Source organism: Rhinolophus sinicus, linkage group LG02 (assembly GCF_036562045.2).
Source record: "Rhinolophus sinicus isolate RSC01 linkage group LG02, ASM3656204v1, whole genome shotgun sequence".
In the NCBI taxonomy this organism is placed as follows: Eukaryota; Metazoa; Chordata; class Mammalia; order Chiroptera; family Rhinolophidae; genus Rhinolophus; species Rhinolophus sinicus.
Window position 1 is genome coordinate 71,365,511 of NC_133752.1, and position 23,478 is coordinate 71,388,988.

Consider the following 23,478-nt stretch of genomic DNA (forward strand, 5'->3'; position numbering starts at 1 on the left):
GACACTGCAGCTCTTTAGACGAACACCCCCCAGGAGAAGAAAACTTGACCATTCTGCCATCATCAAATCCCCCTAACTACCGAGTCAGCCATGAAGAAGAGAGAAGACAATACACTTGTGTTCATTGTGGATGGATGTCAAGGCCAACAAGCACCAGATCAAACAGGCTGTGCAGAAGCTGTGTGACATTGATATGGCCAAGGTCAGCCCCCTGATCAGGCCTGATGGAGAGAAGAAGGCATATGCTCGATTGGCTCCTGACTAGGATGCTTTGGATATTCCGAACAAAATGGGATCATCTAAATTGAATCCAGCTGGCTAATTCTAAATATAAAAGTTTTTCCCTATGAAGAAAAAGTAAAGATGATTTGAAAGATGAAAGGGGAAATAAAAAGTAAAGGGAAGGGTGAGGGTGGCTAATATCCTCTTCTTAGAACATGAAAAGGTGTAGGATGCCATTTGTAGTTGACAGAACAAAAAAAGTTTATATAATGTAAGTTACCAAGATAACCAATAGATGGGGGCAAAAAGTGTTCGAAATCTTTGTCTGCTTATGGACTATCTCACCACTCTTTGTTGTTGTGTGCTCCTATCCTTTGTTACTCTTTTCTGTCATTCTGATGCAATGAGGAGAGAATACAAACCTATGTGCTCAGTCTACACTATGAGCCTTTTGTACAGTATTTACAAACTCCTAAACCATCTTTCATACACAAGATTCTGGTTCTCTTATGTTAACTGTTGAGTGAACATTTGGAATTTTTTCTGATGGTACTGCCTACCAACCAATAGTTTAGTGGTAATAGAGTTGCCTTTGTCTATGTGTCCTTATGGGTGTCTTTGCTGTCATATACTGGGGGGTGCCAAAAAAAATGTATACATATTTAAGAGATGTTATCTGTGCTCAAGCAGTAGTTCACCATAATCAGAAGTGTCTGGATGCTGATGGTAACCACTTTCAGCACCTGTTGTAATTGCAGAAGTCAAACGTGGCTTATAATTCATCATTTGTTATTGGTATATATTGAGTATTACAATTAATACAGTTTTTTCCTTTCTTAAAATGTGTATAAATTTTTTGACACCCTCTGCATTTGTATTCCCAGAAAACTTGTTTTGCAAACTCATGTACTAGGTGTTGAAGGGTGATAAAAAAAAATATTGTTAGCAGAAACCCATTCAAAAATCTAAAGAGGGCATACAGATGGACAATAGACATATGAAAAGATGCTCAACATCACTAATCATCAGAGAAATGCAAATAAAAACCACAATGAGATATCACCTCACCCCAGTCAGAATGGCTATCATCAACAAGACAAATAATAAGTGTTAGTGAAGCTGTGGAGAAAAAGGAACCCTCATACACTGTTGGTGGGAATACAGACTGGTGCAGCCGTTATGGAAGGCAGTGTGGAGGTTCCTCAAAAAATTAAATATAGAATTACCATATGACCCAGCAATCCCTCTCTTGGGTATCTACACAAAAAATCTGAAAACATTTATCCATAAAGACACGCGTGCTCCAATGTTCATTGCAGCTTTATTTATGGTGGCCAAGACATGGAAACAACCAAAATGTCCTTCGATAGATGAATGGATAAAGAAGATGTGGTATATATACACAATGGAATACTATTCTGCCATAAGAAAAGATGAAATACTGCCATTTGTGACAACATGGATGGATCTTGAGATTATTATGCTAAGCGAAATAAGTCAGAAAAAGCCGAGAACCATAGGATTTCACTGATATGTGGGATGTAAAACTGAAAGCAACAAAGGAACAAGACAAACAAAGAAACAAAAACTCATAGACACAGATAATAGTTTAGTGGTTACCAGAGGGAAAGGGGGGAGGGAGATATTAGATGAAGGTAAATGGGGTCAAATATATGGTGATGGAAGGAGAACTGACTCTGGGTGGTGAACACACAATGTGATATATAGATGATGTGTTACAGAATTGTACACCTGAAACCTATGTAATTTTACTAACCATCGTCACCCCAATAAATTTAATTTTTAAAAATCTATGTAAATTTATAATCACAGCACTAATAAAAACAGTAAGAATCTTGATAAAAATACTAACACAGTTAAAAATATATGCTAAATTCCTGAAGTAAAGATGTGTTACAGCATATACAGGACTTTCTGTGAACAAATGAGTTGAAGGTTGCTCACTGGAAGAAGGTAGAAACAGGTTTGGAGCTCAGTTTAGTTATGGAGACGAGGGCACTGAAAATCAGGTAGAAGCACACAGGAAGCCCTCCTGAGGCAGGAACACGGCCAGGCAGAGCAAGCGGAAGAGCGAGGCATGCCTGGGAGCTGCGTGCAGTGCTCCGTTCCTCTTGTGGCTTCCCGTGTTCAGCAGTATTCGTCTATTTTGGATTCAGCTGCCATGTTTGGTGGCACAAAATGTTAAAATAATGAGAAAGAAGAGCACCTGAACAGATGTGACTTTTGTGTAATATTGAAATGATTACTGTTTGTGTGTGAGCTAATAAAGCAGAGTTTTAGCAGAACATATTCTATTTAAATATTTTAATGTACTTTGCCTTTATTATATTAGAAAAGTGATTGAAAAGGCGATAAATGAGATGCTGATTTCTGGTCATTCAAGTCTTATAGCGCATACTTTGTTTATTCAAATTTCACACACTGGATTTTCATTATTGTTTTTAGGAAAATGAATAAAAAACATGAAATGACAGTATTACTGTTTCTTATATCAAGAGTTTTTTTAAAACCACTTAATAGCAAATATGTTATTTTAGACAAATTTCTGTGGGTGGTTGCTTCGTACCATTAAGACAATTTTGTGGTTAAATCAAGCCTGGCACTGACAGAATACTCTTTAAGAATATCAACAAAAACTCATATATGTGTAGATATTTTAAATATGTTTTAACAAGGCATGAAACAAGTTGAGAAAGTTATAATTTATTAAGTGTATATAGTAAGTAGAAAAATAGGCTCCATAGTGCATTTGATTTCAATATTGTAAGGATTGCAGACAATAGTAAGATAGTAAATCCTTTTGTTTTCCAAATCTGTCTCCTTTCCCAAGAGGTAATTATATTTTCATGAGTTTTAAAATATATAGAGAATTGATGGTTGATAAATTTTGTGTTTTTCTCTTGAATTGAATCCAGAAGCCTGTTTCTGTTTCTTAAAAACTATAAAAAAAGAAAAAGAAAGCCTAATAGTTTTCTTACTTGAAAACCGTTTTTTTTATTTCAAATTGCCACTTTTCAAAAAGTTGCTATATGTTACATAGAGGAAAAACTGAGGGTTGTGAGATGGGGGGGGCGTGGGGATAAGGGGGAAGGTGAAGGGATTAGAAAGCACAATCGGTAACCACAAGATTGCCACAGGGATACGAAAGTCAAGTTGGGGAATGTAATCAATAATGTTGTAAAGATTTTGTAGGGTATCCGATGGACACTTGTCTCATTAGGGAGACCACCTCAGGGATGATGTAGATGCCTGATCACTACACTGTACACCTAAAGCTGAAGCTGAACAATAATGAATGTCAACTACAATTTTAGTATATATATTTACAAGAAGCGGAGTACAGCATTAGGAATAGAGACAGTGGAAATGTAATGGCTGTGTGCGATGTCAGAAGGGTTGTGGAAGGGGGAGGGGGTGTCACTATGTGAGGGATATAAATGATAAACGTCTAACTATTACATAGTTTTGTGCACCTGAAACTAATTTGAAAAAAAGAAAAAAAAGTTGCTATATGTTATGCAGTCTTGGTATAAAATGACCCTTGTTTTTATGGCTTTAAAAAATGTGTTGACATTTTAAAATCACCGTGTAAATCTGCCTGACAAGGTTTTGTTTTTGTTTTTGTTTTTGTAATGTGAGCTATGAATAATGTTCTGTCTATGGCCTTTTCAACACCTGGTTCTAGTTGCTTGCTGTTTTAGTTTATATGAACTGAAAAGCTTTCTCAAGTCGTTAGTCTCACTATAGTATTTTTGGTAGTCAATTAGTTGATTTTGACTTGTTTTATATAAGGCTGTGATTAAGTTTAAGATTGTGAAAGTGTCACTAGCCTATATTTTAAAGCATCTGTGTGAAGTACTCTTTTACTAAATTCAGATTAGCATGTTATGGATTTTTACCCCCCAAAATCTGTTTTCATGACATATCTTATGAAGTGTTAGTGGCTTGTGTGTGTAAGAAAAAGATATACAGAGAGGAACAGAGTAGAGCAGCAAGGGTGAATAATTGCTAAATTCACAATGTTCTGTTGGCATTCCCTGTTGTGAAATATGCCTATTTATTCCTTTGGATTACTTTCCTTGTGTGGGAAGGTGACATTATGTAAATATGGCTACTGAGTCCGCGTCTGAGCTAGGAAATGCTACCTGGATAAAAATTTCAATTATGTGTTTGAATCGAAGACACTCTTATCTTTAAATTGAGCATATCATTATTACAATAGAAATCTAAACAGACCCTCTGATGACTTTCTCTGATGATTTCCATTTCTATGGACTCTGTAAAATACAGTCGTATTATGAATAGATTGCATGTAATTTGAGCCTGTTTAATTCCTCCTCCTTCAGTTGTGGAGGTAGGGTTGGAGAGGAGGCAGTTCTTATCAGGTAGAGCCTTTCATACTTTTAAGACCTCTTGTATTTTTCCTTAGCAGTACTTATCACAATACTGACTAAGTGATTATTTGTGTAATTGTTTTATGAATATCTCTCTTGATAGACAAAACTCTATGTGTCCAGGAACCACGCTGTCATCCCCTGCACTCCAGGGTATAAACAAATAAATGGGGCTCATGGTGATTTTAGACTTGAACCCATTTTGTGTAAAAATTTGTTTTCCTATATTTACTGTTAATATTTAACATGTGAAGATGTCATTGTGTAAACATGTTAATTATCGGCACAAAAGGTCCCCATCCACTAAGAGAGAATGACATGTAGGAGGCTGATTTAATTAGGAGAGCATCAAGGAGTAATTTGTCTTCTTTATTTTTTGGCCCTGAGGTCAGAGATTTTTGTCTGATTTGTCCATGGATTTATTTTTAACAGCAAGAACAGTGCCTGGCACAGAAATATATGTTGAAACAATGAATTAATAAAAGTTAATGGCACAACTCAATAATAATAAACAACCTGATAAAAAATGGGAGAAAGGTTTGAACAGGTATGTCACTAAAAAAGATATGAGGTGGCAAGTAAATGCAGGAAAAGATGGTCGACATTGTTAGTCATTAGAAAAATATAAATTAAAACCACAATGAGATATTGCTACACACCTGTTAGAATGACTAAATTCCAAATAACTGGCAATAAATATCAAGTGCTGGTGAGGATGTGAGGCAACTATAACTCTCATATGTTGCTGGTGGGGCAGCATATTTGAAAATCAGTTTGTCAGTTTCTTATAAAGTTAAATGTATGCTTAGCATATGACCCAGCAACACCAGTCCTAGAAATTTACTCAAGAAAAATAAAACCATATGTCCACACACATACACATATAAAAACCTGCAGATGGATGTTTGTGAAGGCTTTATTCACAATTTCTAAAAATTGGAAACAACCCAGATCATCATTAACTGGTGAATATATAGATAAATTGTGGCACATGCATACAATGGAATATTAGCCCCCAAAGGGAGCAATCTACGAATATAAGCAGTGACATAGGTCAATAACAAAGACATCATGCTAAAGTGGAAGAAGCCAAACTCAAAAGGCTATGTACTGTACGATTCCAGTTACATAACCTTCCAGAAAGGCAAAAGTATGGGACAGAAATCAGATAAATACAGATAAGTGTTCACCAAGGGCTAGGGGGTGGAAAAAGAGAATTGACTACGAAGGGGGGGGGGCACTTCTGGAATGCTGGAAATGTTCTATATCTTGATTATGACAGTGCTTACCATAATCTGTCAAAATTCGTAAGATTGTACACCAGGAAAGGGCAAATTTTACTGTATGTAAATGATACCTTAATAAGCCTGACTCAAAACCAAACAGAGTTCATGAGGCTTTTCTCTAGTAGCCCTTTAAGCAAGCTAATCCTTAGCTTGCTGCTTTGAGAATCACGAATGAACTCATGCTGTATCAAGGGAACAAAGAAACGAGTGAGGTTCACCTTGCTACTTATCATTCCTGCTATTCTTATTCTTTAGATGCTCACCCTGACAAACTGGTAAGAAGGAGCTTCAAAATTCTTAATATCCTCAAAAAAATGTAATGAAAAGAATATTTCTCAGGCTTGTAAGTTTTTTCTGTCTAGGTCTTTATTTTTTGTGTATTATGTTCTATAGCAGAAGCCATTTATTAAGTGATATCAGCCATTTAGCACAGAGTAAGACACTAAATTCTCAGTGCCCCAGTTGGAGCTAAGGAGGCAGCACATGCCTTGTTTGCTACCTCGAAGCGTTGCAGTGAGAATCAGAAGAGGGCATGGCTGCATTGTGTAAACTGTAAAGTGCTCAATAAAGACAGGTGATTTCATTGCCAAGTATTATTAACAAACCTGAATATAACAGACTTAGTTTCAGACACCGGTGAGCAACCTACAAACACAGCGTGGGTGTGATGTGTAGGAAAGATGAACTTGACTTGCATCTATGTTTGGCCCCAGTGCCTTCTTGCCCAATAGAGAGAATTTGTGGCGTTCAGGAGTTTTGTGCATAGCAGTGGTAAGTGGCAAGAATTAAATTAGACAGATTGGAGAGTGAGAAGTGACTCAATCCAAGGACTGGTATAGGCAAAAGTTGTACTTAGAAGCCCCGAAGGAGTGAATCTTCAGCAAGTTCTTCTTTTGTTTTTGTTTTTGCACAATCTTTAGTTTTTTACGATGTGGGTTCTTTTGTTCTAAATCTAGGTGATCATTGTACCAAATGTGTTACATCACCCATACCAAACCCTTCCTTCTGATATGTCATCTTCCAGTGTTTTTGCCACCCTGGTGTTCTATACATTTACGTTTCATGTAACAGCCAGCTTTTATCTTGTATTGTCATGAACCCACTGATATCAGTGATAAAGTTTTAGCTACAGTCATAACATTTCTCCTCTTTATATACATATACAAAAAATTAGGATCTTGCTTCTTAGATTGCTAAATCATATGTCTTGATGAGGTACTCCATGTTTGAGCTCAACAAATATTTATTTGTGTGAGTTTATTTGAGAACTTATTTCCAGGGTACTGCAGAATTAGAAAATGAATTCTACTAGCAATATGACCTTGGCCAGATCACTTAACATCTGTTTCCTTACTTTCAAAATGCAGGTGATGCTTTCAGCTTCACTGTTGTCACCATGTTGTAAAAATCACAATAGCTTAGCAAAGCTTGCAGTCAACTCTGAAATTCGGCCCCAATATAAGGCAGTTAGTATTATTAATGGCATTCTTCTCATTATTTTTACCACTCCCAGAAGAGGGTTCACTGATAAATTATTATGTTTCTCCAGGGAGAGTTACTCCGGGGCAGCTGACGTCCTATATTCACCTCTTCAAGAACAATCTCAAAGCTCTAATGAATCACTGTGGACTCTTGCAGCTTGGGCTGGCCACTGTTCAAACTCTGAAACACCCACAGACTGCCAAGTGGGACAACTTCCTGGCTTTTGAAAGGCTCCTTCTCCAGGTATGTTGGCTGTGGGAGCATCTTGGTGTATTAATAATTAAAATTTTTGTTTCCAGGGAAAAACTTTGCTATTTATTGTAGTCTTAGTAATAAGTCATATTGTTGACATATGCCCTATACCATATTCTCCTGTGCCCCTGAATTAAAATAGAAGCTTTCTCCGTACTTTCTTTTTTTTTTTTTTTGACAGTGACATCTTTGGCATCTCACTCGATACTAAGAATGTGGTTTGAGTATTTGACTAACCTTTGAAAACCTCTGGTCAATTTTATGCCATTTGGACCTTTCTTGATCTTCACGGCGTCTTTATTCAGTCCCTGCTCCTACTGTAGAATATTATTGCTAATTACATTTCTTCTGACACTAACTAGTTTCTAATCCTTAAACAACATATATGGCATGTGCCTTAGTAAAAGATGAAAAGAGGCAAACTCTAGTTGTAGTTTTATGAAGAAATTTGTATGAGGGGTAGGACCTTTTCATGATTGAACTATTTTCATGGGAAACTTTTTTATAAAGCTATATTTTTTAAAAATTGTAAAGTATTTCAAAATTACATTAAATAACAAATATCCATGGGCTTTCCATATAGACTCAATATAACTTTTTTTTTTAATTTATTTTTTAAATTTATTGGGGTGACAATTGTTAGTAAAATTACATAGATTTCAGGTGTACAGTTCTGTATTACATCATCTATAAATCCCATTGTGTGTTCACCACCCAGAGTCAGTTCTCCTTCCATCACCATATATTTGATCCCCCTTACCCTCATCTCCCACCCCCCAACCCCCTTACCCTCTGGTAACCACTAAACTATTGTCTGTGTCTATGAGTTTCTGTTTCTCATTTGTTTGTCTTGTTCTTTTGTTGTTTTGGTTTATATACCACATATCAGTGAAATCACATGGTTCTCTGCTTTTTCTGTCTGACTTATTTCACTCAGCATTACACTCTCAAGATCCATCCATGTTGTCACAAATGTTCCTATATCATCTTTTCTTACCGCCGAATAGTATTCCATTGTGTATATATACCACAACTTCTTTATCCATTCATCTATCGAAGGACATTTTGGTTGTTTCCATGTCTTGGCCACCGTAAACAAAGCTGCAATGAACATTGGAGCACACGTATCTTTATCTATAAATGTTTTCAGATTTTTTGTGTAGATACCCAGGAGAGGAATTGCTGGGTCATATGGCAATTCTATTCGTAATTTTTTGAGGAACCTCCACACTGCCTTCCATAGCGGCTGCACCAGTCTGCATTCCCACCAACAGTGTATGAGGGTTCCTTTTTCTCCACAGCCTCTCCAACACTTGTTACTATTTGTCTTGTTGATGATAGCCATTCTGACTGGGGTGAGGTGATATCTCATTGTGGTTTTGATTTGCATTTCTCTGATGATTAGTGATGTTGAGCATTTTTTCATATGTCTATTTGCCATTTGTATGTCCTCTTTGGAGAAATGTCTCTTCAAGTCCTCTGCCCATTTTTCAATTGGGTTGTTTGTTTTTTGTTGTTGAGTTGCATGAGTTCCTTGTATATTCTGGATACTAGCCCCTTATCGGAGGCACTGTTTGCAAAAATCTTCTCCCATTCAGTTGGTGGCCTCTTTATTTTGTCAATGGTTTCTTTTGCTGTGCAGAAGCTTTTAAGTTTCATATAGTCCCATTCGTTTATTTTAGCTTTTACTTCCATTGCCTTTGGAGTCAAATTCATAAAATGCTCTTTGAACCCAAGATCCATAAGTTTAGTACCTATGTTTTCTTCTATGCAGTTTATTGTGTCAGGTCTTATGCTTAAGTCTTTGATCCATTTTGAATTAACTTTGGCACATGGTGACAAATAGCAGTCCAGTTTCATTCTTTTGCATGTGGTTATCCAATTCTCCCAGCACCATTTGTTGAAGAGGCTGTCTTTCCTCCATTGTATGTTTTTAGCTTCTTTGTCAAAAATTATCTGTCCATATTTATGTGGTTTTATTTCTGGGTTCTCAATTTTATTCCATTGGTCTATGTGTCTGTTTTTCTGCCAATACCATGCTGTTTTGATTATTGTAGCCCTGTAGTACAAGCCAAGGTCAGGAAGTGTGATACCTCCATTATTGTTCTTTTTTCTTAAGATTGCTATAGCTATTCGGGGTCTTTTGTGGTTCCAAACAAATCTGATGATTTTTAGTTCTATTTCTTTAAAATATGCCATTGGGATTTTGATGGGGATTGCATTGAATCTGTATATTGCTTTGGGTAATATGGCCATTTTAACTATGTTGATTCTTCCAATCCAAGAGCACGGAATGTCTTTCCATTTCTTTGTGTCTTCTTCAATTTCTTTCAAAAATGTCTTATAGTTTTCAGCATATAGGTCTTTCACATCCTTGGTTAAGTTTATTCCTAGGTATTTTATTCTTTTTGCTGCAATTGCAAAAGGAATTGTTTTTCGTATTTCTTTTTCTGAGATTTCATTGTTAGTATGTAGGAAAGCAATGGACTTTTGTACGTTGATTTTGTAGCCGGCAACTTGACTGTATTCGTTGATTGTTTCTAATAGCTTTTTGGTGGAGTCTTTAGGGTTTTCTATATATAGCATCATGTCATCTGCAAAGAGTGATAATTTAACTTCTTCATTCCCAATTTGGATGCCTTTTATTTCTTTCTCTTGCCTGATTGCTCTGGCAAGGACTTCCAACACTATGTTGAAAAGCAGAGGTGATAGGGGACAGCCCTGTCGTGTTCCTGAACGCAGAGCAAAGGGCTTCAGTTTTTCACCATTAATTATGAGATTAGCAGAGGGCTTGTCATATATGGCCTTTATTATGTTAAGGTATTTTCCTTCTATACCCATTTTATTAAGTGTTTTAATCATAAATGGATGTTGTATCTTGTCAAATGCTTTTTCTGCATCAATTGATATAATCATATGATTTTTGTCCTTTATTTTGTTTATGTGATGTATCACATTGATGGATTTGTGGATGTTGAACCATCCTTGTGCCCCGGGGATGAACCCCACTTGGTCGTGATGAATAATCTTTTTAATGCATTGTTGTATTCGATTTGCTAGAATTTTATTTAGGATTTTTGCATCGGTATTCATCAGAGATATTGGTCTGTAGTTTTCTTTTTTTGTGCTGTCCTTACCAGGTTTTGGTATCAGGGTAATGTTGGCCTCATAAAATGAGTTAAGGAGTACTGTCTCTTCTTCAATTTTTTGGAAGAGTTTGAGCAGGATTGGTATTAGATCCTCTTTGAAGGTTTGGTAGAATTCACTAGTGAAGCCATCTGGTCCCGGACTTTTGCTTTTGGGAAGGTTTTGGATGACTGATTCAATTTCGTTACTGGTGATCGGTCTGTTTAGATTTTCCAGTTCTTCATGGTTCAGCCTTGGAAGGCTATATGTTTCTAAGAACTTGTCCATTTCTTCTAGGTTGTTGAATTTGGTGGCATATAGTCCTTCATAGTATTCTTGGATGATCCTTTGTATTTCTGTGGTGTCCGTGATAACTTCCCCTTTTTCATTTCTGATTTTGTTAATCAGTGTCTTCTCTCTTTTGATCTTAGTAAGTCTAGCCAAGGGTTTGTCAATTTTGTTAATCTTTTCAAAGAACCAGCTCTTTGTCACATTAATTTTTTCTATTGTCTTTTTGTTCTCTATTTCATTTAGTTCTGCTCTAATTTTTGTTATTTCCTTTCTTCTGCTGACCTTGGGTTTTACTTGTTCTTCTTTTTCTAGTTCTTTAAGGTGTAACATGAGGTTATTTATTTGGGAGTTTTCTTGTTTCTTGAGATAGGCCTGTAATGAGATAAATTTCCCTCTTAAAACTGCTTTCGCTGCATCCCAAAAATTTTGGTAGGATGTATTTTCATTGTCATTTGTTTCTATGTATCTTTTGATCTCTCCTCTAATTTCTTCTTTGACCCAGTCCTTCTTTAAAAGTATGTTGTTTAATCTCCATGTATTTGTGTTTTTCCCACTTTCTTTTTGCAGTTGATATCCAATTTCAAAGCCTTGTGATCAGAGAATATGCATGGTATGATTTCAATCTTCTTAAATTTGTTGAGACTGATTTTATGTCCCAATATATGGTCTATCCTTGAGAATGTTCCATGTACACTAGAAAAGAATGTATAGTCTGATGTTTTAGGATGAAGTGCTCTATAAATGTCAATTATGTCCATTTCATCTAATGTGTCATTTAGGGCTACTATTTCGTTATTTATTTTCTGTTTGGATGATCTATCCATAGCTGTCAATGATGTATTTAAGTCCCCTAGTATAATTGTGTTTTGGTCAATTTCTCCCTTTAGTTCTGTTAGTAGTTGCTTGGTATATTTCGGTGCTCCCTGATTGGGGCATAAATATTGATGACTGTTATGTCTTCTTGTTGTACAGTCCCTTCACCATTATGAAATGTCCATCTTTGTCTCTTGTTATCTTTTTCACCTTGAAGTCTGTTTCATCTGATATCATTATGGCTACACCTGATTTTCTCTGGGTACCATTTGCTTGGAGTGTCAATTTCCACCCTTTCACTTTGAGTCTATGCTTGTCCTTGTAGCTGAGATGTGTCTCTTGGAGACAGCATATGGTTGGGTTTAGTTTTTTGATCCAATCTGCTACTCTGTGCCTTTTTATTGGTGAGTTCAGTCCATTTACATTTAGGGTGATTATTGATATGTGAGGATTTCCTGTCATTCTATCTTTAGTTTTCTGGTAAGGCTGTGTCTCCATTGTTTCTTTGCCTTTTTGTTGTTGTCTATTATTTCTGTGTGGTGGTATTCTATGATGTTTCCCTCTGTTTCTTCTTTTATTTCAGTATATATTTCAGTTCTGGATTTTTTTGAGTGGTTACCCTTAAGTTTATGTAAAAGAAAGTCTGATATTTACAGTATTCCATTTTCTTCAGCACGCTTACTTCTCCATTTCCGTATTCCGGTTCAGGCCTTTACTCTCCCCCTTTTTGAGTTTCGGTTGCTACAAATTGTCCCTGTTGATGGTGGTTGAATAGCCTCCTATATTATTTCTTGTAGTGCAGGTCGTGTATTAGACAATTCCCTCAGCTTCTGTATGTCTGGAAAGGTCTTTATTCCTCCTTCATATCTAAAGGATATCTTTGCTGGATATCTTATTCTTGGCTCATGATTTCTCTCTTTCAATAGTTTGAATATTTGGTTCCACTTCCTCCTGGCTTGTAGAGTTTCTGCTGAAAAATCTGATGATAATTTAATGGGCTTTCCTTTGTAAGTTACCGTCTTCTTTTCCCTGGCTGCCTTGAGGATTCTTTCTTTGTCGTTGATTTTAGACAGCTTCAATACAATGTGCCTTGGAGAAGGCCTGTTGGGATTGAGGTAACTAGGTGTTCTATTTACTTCTTGGATTCGAGGGTCCAGTTTTTCCACAAGTTTGGGAAGTTCTCATCGACAGTTTGTTTGAATATATTCTCTGTTCCCTTCTCTCTTCCTTCTCCTACTGGTATGCCCATTATTCTTATATTGCTCTTTCTGATGGAGTCAGAAAGTTCTTGTAGAGTTCTTTCATTTCTTTGAAGTCTCAAGTCTGTTTCTTCGTCCATCTGTGTAATTTCCATGTTTCTATCTTCGATGGCACTGATTCTTTCCTCCATCTGGTCATCTCTACTACCTAAGCTGGTTATTTCAATTTTAATTTATTCTATTGAGTTCTTAATCTCCAGAAATTCTATTTGGTTATTTTTTAAAATTTCAATCTCTTTCGTAAAATGCTCATGCTGTTCTTTGATTGTGTTTCTGAGTTCATTTAACTGCCTATCTGTGTTTTCTTGCATCTCGTTGAGTTTTTTCAGAACTGCAATCTTGAATTCTCTGTCATTTAAGTCACATATTTCTGTATCTTTAACTGCCTTTTCTGGAGATTTTTCACTTTCTTTCTGAGCTATCTTGTTGCCTTGGTTATTCATGGCAATTACCGGTTTACTATTTCTCTTCCTAGACATCTACAGGAGTGGCTTCTGCAACAGGTTGATAGGAAGCGGTCTTTCTTTTGTTTTCCAGTACTTGTTGGTAGAATGTTTTATTTTTTCTCCGACTGCAGCTTATTTTTCTTCTCCCACATGGTAGTGCTATGTTTTCTCTGCACTATTCCAGCTTCTCACACAATGGGGGGATTCCCTGGGAGACGGGCTTCTCCTCTGTTAATAGTTCGTCTAGGTCACAGTGTGCAGTGTCCCAGTGGGTATGCGGAGAGCTTTTGAAAGACTCAATATAACTTATTAGTCTTTCATATTTATTTTATACTTTTCTAAATTAGAGAAATAAATATAGAGATAAAGTTTAAACATCCCTCATACTATACTGTTTCCTGCTCTGATTTTCCTTTTTCATTTCTCAGAAGTAATCACAAGCTCGATTCCTTGTTTCTATATTTTTATTAAATAAATATTAATTAATATTTATTTTCCCATAAATAATACAGAATATTATGAGCTTTGCTTTTTATGTAGTCACTTATATAAACCATACACATCCAAGTTGATGTGTATAGATCTAGTTCATTTATTTAAACTCTACCATAGTATTTGTTAGTATGAATATACAATTTGTTTATCCAGTCCATATTGATGTGTATTTAGGCTGTTCCGTGTGTGTGTGTGTGTTTAGAAAGAATGTGATGAATATCCTAGAACATGTCTTCTGGTACACCTGTGAAAGAGTTTCTCTAGGATATATACTTTGGAGAGGATTATTAGATTGTTGACTATGCATATTGTTGAGTTTTCTAAATATCATCCAATAGATCACCAAAGAAATTCCACTAGTTGACCCTTCTGCCAAGAATGGATGACAGTTTGTTTCCCAGCACTCACTATTGTCAAACTTAAACATTTTGTTTAGTGGGTTAATGCTATCTGGATGTATAAATTTGCAATTCTCTGACTACTATGAAGCTGAGCGTTTTTTATGGCACTTAATTATTGGCTATTCAATTTTGCCCTTCTGTCAGATGCTCATTCTTATACTTTGCACATTGTTGGTCTATTGGGTAACAGCAAAAACTGTTACATTTATGAAATATCCTGTTGTACTATAAAATACTTATCCAACAGTCATTTTTCTCTTTCTCTTGTTGGCAGAACACCAATTTTGTTCCAGCGTCTAGTCTTTCCCCACATGATTCAAGCAAATCCTAGTTGGTCTCAGACTAGGTTGGTATTCTCATTTCCCCACCTAATGATTGGTTTAGCAGTTCTAGCCAAAGAGAGGCAAAGGGAAGTTTGCTGATGGTGTTTCTAGGAAAGATTTTCTTTTGCTCTTCTAGAAAGATACATAATAAAGAAACAAACTTCTTTTCTGCCTCTGGATGTATGTTTGTGACACGTTGAACATATTGTGGTAATGAGGGCAGCTCGCTGATATCCTCAGGAAGACAGAACAGAACCTAAATCCTTAATGGTGACTTTGAGCCTTACCTCAAGATATCTGGTTTTGTGAGATAATTCTTCTCATTGTTCAAGCCATTTTAACAATTGGTTTTCTGTTATCTGGAGCCAAAAGATATTCATCCTTTTCCCATTGATATATAATATACTGAGATCTCATATAAAGCTGGGTGTATTTCCAGTTTGTAGTCTTTTCCAGTGTTCAGTTTATCCATCACAGAATTAATACCACAGCATTTTTAAATCAATATGCCTAGTTTTATGCTTTCTCTATAAAAGGGACTTACTAGATTTACTTGTGGATATTTAAAAGATTTCAGTGCCATTGTGAATTGAGTTTTTACATTTTTCTAATTATTTACTTCTAGCATATAGTAATACTCTTGACTTTTGACTGCAACCTGGCATTTGATATTTATATTTATTTTCTTTTATCTTGCTGTGATTCATTGGTTCTCCTGGATTTCCAGTGTGGGCAATATCATCTATGAATAATGGCAATTTTGTTTCTTCCTTTCCCCACTTGATACCATTTTCTTTTTTAGTGCACTGAGTACTAGGCATATTAGGACACTGTTCAGAATAGGCATCTTCACCTTATTCCTGACTTTAACAAAATGTTCTAAAATTTTACCATTAAATATTATGTTGCTGAGGTTTTGTTTTGTTTTGAATCAGGCGAGGGAAGTTCCTTCCTAATCCTAATTTGCTGAGTAGTTGTTCTTAATCATGCATGGATGTTGAATTTCATTTGATGCAAATTCTGAATTTTTTAAATAACTATATAGTTTTTCTCCCTTAATCTGGTTAAACTTGGTCCTACACACACACACACACACACACACACACACACACACACGTATGCATGCGTGAAGCCATAGATGGGGGCTGGTCACCAGAAAGACCAAGCCATCTTATATTTATAATTAATTTTTGGAATCCTGTTCCATATTAGACTGTCTCAGATGTGACCATAGCACTTGGTGTGGTTCTTTCTGCAACTGAAAAGGAATAGAAAGACTGGGGAAAGAAGTGAGCATTTAAAATACTAAAACCTTACTTTTATCATGATTGCTCATTACGCTGGCTAGCACTGTGTTTTCAGTGCTGTTTTGTTCCTCACAAGTTAGTGTTTTAGCATAGATGAACTTATAAACTAGCCATCATAATTACTCTTTGTTTATGGGCAAAATGCTTATTTTAAATATTTAAATATTTCCACTATTAGTGTATTAAGTCATAATATAAGGTGAGCTGTCCCTTTTACAGACTATTGTTTGAAGGTAGAACATTTGAGTTTATTTTGAGCATGAGGGCAACGTCTAGCTTTTTCTAAAGGGCTTGAAAGCCACTCAGACGCAAATCTCCGCCAGCATTGAGAGTTTATTTTTTTGGAGCCTCATTTCCATCACTCTATCAGGCCCCCATCGTTAGAAACTCAGTGTTGACTTTATGCCCTAAGTAATGTTATAGACAACTTTGGTTAAGAAAAAGAAATTTGTTTTGGAAATCTGTAATTAAACATAAGTCACTGCATTTCTTCTATGTACTTACTGCCAACTCTTGGTTCCGTGGTTTCTGCGATTTAATCACTAGTCAGCAACAGATCTGTGTACCAGTCATAAGACTTATGTTTGACTGAGGCTCCTAAAAATGACAAAAAAGATAATGTTATATGCATAAAAGAGAAACTTTTTTGAGTATTATTGGGAAAAATCTAACATTTATTGTCAGTGAATAGGTTTTTAAAAACCAAAGGAGATGAAACATCTTCTTAGTGCCTTTTTCTCTCCTTTATCTCCAAGGTCCAATGTCGCAATCTGTGTTTTTGGCATTCAATACATGTGTGCTAATTAACAAATAATTTTATTTCTGTTTCAAGTTTAAAATGTAGAAAAAAATACATCTAACCTTCGTATGGATAATTATTACCTTATTAATAAATCTATTCACTTTTAAAAGTATCTTTGCATTTTTTTAAATCAAAGTATTGATTTACTTAATTTGGTTGCAGCCTATGAAGACTTATTTTTATAATGTAACAAGAAAGTTTGATTTAGTTTCCTCATCTAAATAGGAATAAAGTGCCTACCTCATAGAGTTATGGTCAGGATTGAATGAGATTAGATATGTACATCACTAAGTACAGTTCTTTATGTATAGTAAGTGCTCAATAAATAATAATTATTTCTTCTTTTAGCTGAGCCAGAGGTATTACAAATGTCAATGTATTTTATGTAATGCCTTTAATATATTCTCACCTAAATTTTTTTTAATTAAACTTTTTAGGGAAAATGAGACTGTTACTTAGAAAAATCTTACTTTTTTCCTATTTACTGTTTGATCATGTTTAATGGTATTTTTCTTTAAATCTAGATTTAAATCCTATTGTCTCTACAATGTACAGCTGATGTTTTTATGCTAATTGTCACAAAGGGAAACTTTCATTGACCATAATATATCGTGGTTATAAACTGTTAACAAACTATGTAGTAGAAGCAGCTGTATTTATACTTCCTAAAAAGTACAATTTATAAATATGTATGTATTATCTACCTCATTATTTCTTTATGCAGAATTTACATTTCTAAATTAAAATATCCAACATGCAAAGTGATTTTTTGAATAAAATATAAAATGAGTTATAAATATAAAATATAAAAATTAGTTATAAAACCATTCAAGATAACCCAGGTAAATGTTGCTTTAGTTTTACATTTTATGCGTCTTTGCAATGAAAAGTAGGCAAACCATTTTATTAGTCGTCAAAGTACTTTTTAGTAGGTAGAATCTGTTTTTTTAATGCTATACTAAATTTCAGAATATCACTTCTCTAACAAATTAAGTTTGCCTAAACTAAATAATATTATGTTTGTTTGTCCTGTAACAAACTGGTGGCTTTTACCTTCTCAGTCCTGTAGAACTTCTATTAGATCCCACGCCATATCACGGGGCTTGGGAGTATATTGGCTCACTTTAGCTCTGTTCCTGATTTCACCAGCACCCTGGGAGGGTCTGTTTTGTAATGATGTGTCATTTGCAAAAGTGCTGGTGATATTGCCTGAATCAAGATCGAGGGAGGAGGCAGAAAAAGATGATCCCCAAAATCAGACCTGAGAGTTGTTTATAGATGAGGGAAATTTCCCATGGGATTTTTCCTGAGAAGGAAAATTGAATAGCATGTTTAAAAGAAAACTTCTTGTTTCTTTTATATTCTACTCTCAACATTTATGACACCAAATGTGCAGGGGTTTTTCCCATAACAACCAATTCCCCAGCTCTTTAAACACCCACTGGGTGACTCGACAATTCAATTATGACACTAACTGCACTGAATCAGCATGGACTCCACAGGTTGTGGACTCAGTCTCACGAGATTTCCCTCCCCCCCCTTCCCCACACACCAATTGCAAGCCTGTGCCTCTCATACTTCTGACAAACCGGCTATAAATTGGGGTTCCCACGGCCTCTTCCTCAGGCTTGATAGTTTGCTGTAGTGGCTCACAAAACTCTGGGTAGCATTTATTGAAGCTTACCAGCTTATAAAGGATATTACAAAGGATACAGAGGAACAGTCAGGTGAAGAGGTATGTAGAGTGAGGTCTAAAAGAGTTCCAAGTGCAGAACTTCTGTTTTCCTGGAATTGGGACGTGCCACCCTCCCAGCATGTGGATGTGTTTACCAACATGAAAGCTCCCTGGACCCTATGCTTTAGGGATTTTGTGGAGGCTTCATCACGTAGGTATGCTTGATTGTTAACTCAGTGTCTAGCCCTTCTCCCCTCCCTGGAGGATAAGGGGTAAGGCTGTAAGTTCCAAGATTCTACTCATGACTTGGTCTGTCTGGTGACCAGCCCTCATCCACAGGCTATCCAGGAAGCCACCAAGCGTCACCTCATTAGAACAAAAGACGTTCCCATCACCCAAGAAATTCCAAGGGATTTAGGAGTTCTGTGTGCCAGGAAACCAGGTCAAAGACCAAATATTAGAACACTAGAACACTAGCACTCCTATTGCTCAGGAAATTACAAGGGTTTTAGGAGCTGTGTGTCAGAAACTGAGGGAGAACGCGCAGAGACCGCACATATATTTCTTATTATGTCACAGTGTTTTTCACAGTATTTCACCAAAATAACTACAAAGGCAAGTTTTATAGAGGGACACCTTTCCACCACTCCTGATTTCCATGGGGAGGGGTTTTCTAGTCATGCTTTGGCCTCTCTCTTACCCTTCCCTCATGCCTCCTTCTCTTAGGGAGAGGGCTGTTTTATCTGGTGGCCAATTTAGGATAATCAAATAGGCTCAACTGTGCCTTCTCCCCTTGGGAGGGGCCCTGCGGTGGAGAGCACAGTGTGTACTCAGCTCTTTCAGGATCGGAATCTGCCTGTATGGGGTGGCAGTGACTTCTTTCTCCACTCTACTGATTTTTTAGAGCAAGCTGGCAGCAGGGGGCAGATGCTTTGCCCTGCTTCTTCCTGGGAGGGCTGCCCTGATCAGGGCCTGATTCTGGAGCTCCATAGCAGCCAGCCAACTTGGGTAACAGACCGAATATTCGACCACCCAGTCTGGCCTTTATCAATAATTAAAGCGATATTTATACTCAGGCCTTTAATAAGCTCTGCTTTCTTAACCTGTTCAGAACCATGATTGAGAAGAGGGGCGCTATTTTTTGGTAGCCCCCTTGGAGAGCCCTACAGTATTCAGCAGTTGCTTTGAATGAACTGTCTTAAATATTTTTGGAGAAGGGTTAAATGGGGATTTAGCAGTTACCTCTTTGGACCTTTGTATTAAGCAGTTATACAAGGAGAGGTAGGAATCAGGGAGAAAGTAACATAGTACAGAAGAAAACTTTCGTTTTTGAAAATGAGCTGAAAATAGTGAAGGTCATTTTCTATTCTGAAAACAGAAGGAGCACTTTTGGCTAGGAGAATACTACCACTTCTCATTGATTCTAAGATGTCCATTTTTTTCACATATCTGAAATTGGGATGCATCCTGAAATCAATGGCATTTCCTAGTTTAACTGCAGTATATATGTATTTCTTGCTGAGAATACATTAAAAAATGCCATGTGTTATAATCAATGATGTCTTAGAGTCAGTGAAATGGGGTTTTGAAGTTAAGTGGATGAAAATTTCCCCTGACCGTGGGTCTGACTAGGTGTCTTCCTGACTGCTGTGTTGGCAAAGATATTGGGTTAAAATAGTGGCATTTAAGTGACAGCTTGCCTTCACTGGCCATGAGTTTGACAAAAGGTTTGCCACTTGGGGTATTCATCTCACTGTAGTGCCTTTCGTAAGTTAAGGAGGGGATCTTTTTTTGAGGCAAGTTTGTGACTAGTGGAATATGCTGTGAATGTGTCATGATTACTTAAGTGAGACCGAACTTTCCCCTGATTTTCTCTAGGGCCAAGGAGTAGATGCTGTCGGGGAATGCTCGTCGCTGGCTCTATGAGTGGATTCCTGATAGCGCAGGAATATGTTGACTTAGCTTGGGTCCCTATAGTGAAATATAAGTTGTGTAATATTTTAAATATAAAAATAGTGCATTTAAATTCTTAAAAATTGTGACTGATTATCTGAATTAAAATAAACCCATAATTAGTGTCTTGAAGCCATACAAATGTATATTTCATTGTTGCATGTGCTTATTTTTAACCTGTTTTGTATATAACTCATTTTGATTAAAAACATGTAAGACGTTTTATTCCCAACTGCTGATAACTCATTTTAAACTAAACTTTAGTTATAACAGTATACCTGAAATTAGTTAACTTGAAGAAATTTGTACACCAAGAGGCATTATTTAGAACAAGTGAAGAAAAATAACTTCTGTATATAAAGGCAATACTGTCTGTCAACTTTTCTAGCCACTTGCTTTGTTTGTCCTCCTTTCTTTAACAATAGCTAGTGCCTCTTATTAGAATGTTGTCTTCCCAACTCTTTCATGGCTGGTCCAGATCAAAACTTACATACCATCTCCTCATGGAAGTCTTCCCTGAGTAGCCTCTGCATTACTTGTTTTATATTTGCTTCTCATGTTACATATGCATTGTCTCCCTCTGCTAGATTACCAAATAAGTGAGACTAGGGACTTTGTTGACCTAATTCACAAGTACGTCCCAGAACGTAGAATCTTCATTTTCACATTTGTAGTAAGTAGTAGGCTGAACTGCCTGCCCAGGGGAATTTAAGAAATTTGTTATCAACATGGAGTTTACTTGCCACAGATTGGTACCTGCAATCTATCCATTGATCCATGTGAGTGGTTTACCAATCGAAAGGAGGTTCTCGTTATGGCCTTTAGGGCAGAGGCTTCTTAACGTTCTCACCACCTCTTCTCACCTTTTTACATAGCGCATGGCCGCCCACAGTAATGACTATGCTTTCCAGTTGCCCTTGCAGCTAGTTGTGACCAGGTTCTGGTGAATGAGACACGAGTAGAAGTGACATGAGCCACTTTCAGGCTATGCGCTAAAAGGATAGGTACACGCCTTTCCTTTTTCCCTTTCTGTGGACTGAAATGCAGCCAGGATGGCAAGAGCAGGAGTGGCCAATTTGAATTATGAGAGGGAGGTATGCATTGAAGACGTTTCAACAAAAAAATGGAAGAACCATAGTTGGTTCGCTGAAAATGGTGTAAACATCACACCAGCCCTGGACCACCTACCTGGTCGTTATGTGAGTGAGAAATATATTCTTATCTTGTTTAACCCTCTGTAATTTTGAATCTTTGTGATAGCAACCAAGCATTCTAATTACCATGGTCATCTTTTACCGCAGTTTTCATCACAGAAGTTTGTGCTGTGAGCCTTGTAATTTTGATCATTTTATAATTTCCTGGGGAAGCGATCAAATAATGAGTTGTCTTGATGTATGTGCTCTTAAACATCACTAGATTCTGGGATATTTGGAAATAGTGTATGAGACTTAATTTGTTTTAATGCAACACTAAATTATTAGAGTTTTTAATTTTTCCAAGAAATTTATGGGGAAAAGTCCCAGATGAAGGATGTTTGGAGTTAAAAAGATGTGAGCAGCCTAACATAGTGGTCCACCAGGGGCTCATGCAATTAAACTCTTATTAATTCAAAAGACCTCAACCCCCTTTTTCCCTCACAATTCAGAATACCCGGGGTGACACTGTCTCGCCTATAAATAGAATAAACTTTACTAATTCTCAGAAATATAAGTTATCTCTTTAGTGTCTTGCTTCAGGACAGCCTCTGCCCTCTAGTTCTTTGCCAAGAGAGGCGTCACTTCCAAATGGTGGAGGAAAAAACTTTTTTCAAAAGAAAATGTTTTCCTTTCCATGTAATAACAATCTATTGAGCACATGCTACCTGCTGGAAAGTGAAATTATAAGACCAAAACATACATGGTTTTTTGGATGTACATACAGTTTATTTTGTAATATGGATTATATATCAGTACATTAGTACCATTTGTGCCACTTTCCAGGGATACACAATCAAGTAGGATTTTCTAGGGTGGTCTGAGAACCTAAGTACTGTAGTTATAGTATTGCTCTGTGAGAAAAATAAGTCCTAGATTCTCATCAACCAATTTACAAATAAATTTCTTGAATTGCTGATTCAGACTTGAGGACTGTGTAGCAGAGGTTGGACAAGTTATGAACATGACCATGGTCCTACTTCTAGTAAGTGTCAGAGCCAGGTTAAAACTCAGATCTGTCTTATCCTGAAGCCATACCCTTCACTGCTATGTATTGCTGAAATATTTGTCCTGAGGCAAAGCATCAAAATGACTGTTGACCACTTTCTTCTCATACTCCACTCATACTTGTTCTCAGGCATTAAGGTAAAAATGTTTGCAAAACACAATAGAGTCTGCATAACCCATTAATGCAAATTTCAATTTATGTGCATTTAAGCCAATAGCTTTCTTTATGAGTACTGTATTCATTAAAATGCTTTTCCCACTCATTGTTTTTTTCTTGCTAGACCTGTAAATTTGGTATCCATGTTAGTTTTTTGTTGTGAGTTTTACTCCTCTGCAAGCCTTTTATTGAAACCTGATGAGACATATTTCTCCATGAGAATACATCATCTCAATTTCACTTTTCTCCTGCAGAAGATTTTATTTTAATGTTGATTTTCTCCCCTATCACAGTATTGTATTTTTGAATAATAAAAGAGAGCTACAAATGGAAAATAGAAAAAAAACAACCATGAACTTCTTGTTGCTTTGCCCAGGGAGGGCACATTGCCAGGGTTTTAGAGTTAGGTGAATTTGTGCCAAGCATCTGATTAGAAAGTGAGAGTCGAATATATAGGCTAAGTAGACGATTGCTTTTAAACTGGGCTTGCCTTAGAAGCAATGATATCATATGTTATTCCAGCTGGAAGCCAGAGTCAGTAATCAGGCAAAGTTAAGTTCAAGGCTAACAAT

The 23,478-nt window shown here is 36.5% G+C and overlaps 1 protein-coding gene across 1 annotated transcript in view; it reads left to right on the top strand.

Moving 5' to 3' along the window:
- The window catches only part of SCFD2 (sec1 family domain containing 2), a 367,958-nt gene that overhangs the window by 41,253 nt on the left and 303,227 nt on the right, over nucleotides 1–23,478 (top strand). Inside the window, exon 4 of the mRNA XM_019740184.2 lies at nucleotides 7,473–7,648. Coding sequence (XP_019595743.2) covers nucleotides 7,473–7,648 — 176 coding nt within the window. The remainder of the gene's footprint in view (nucleotides 1–7,472; nucleotides 7,649–23,478) is intronic.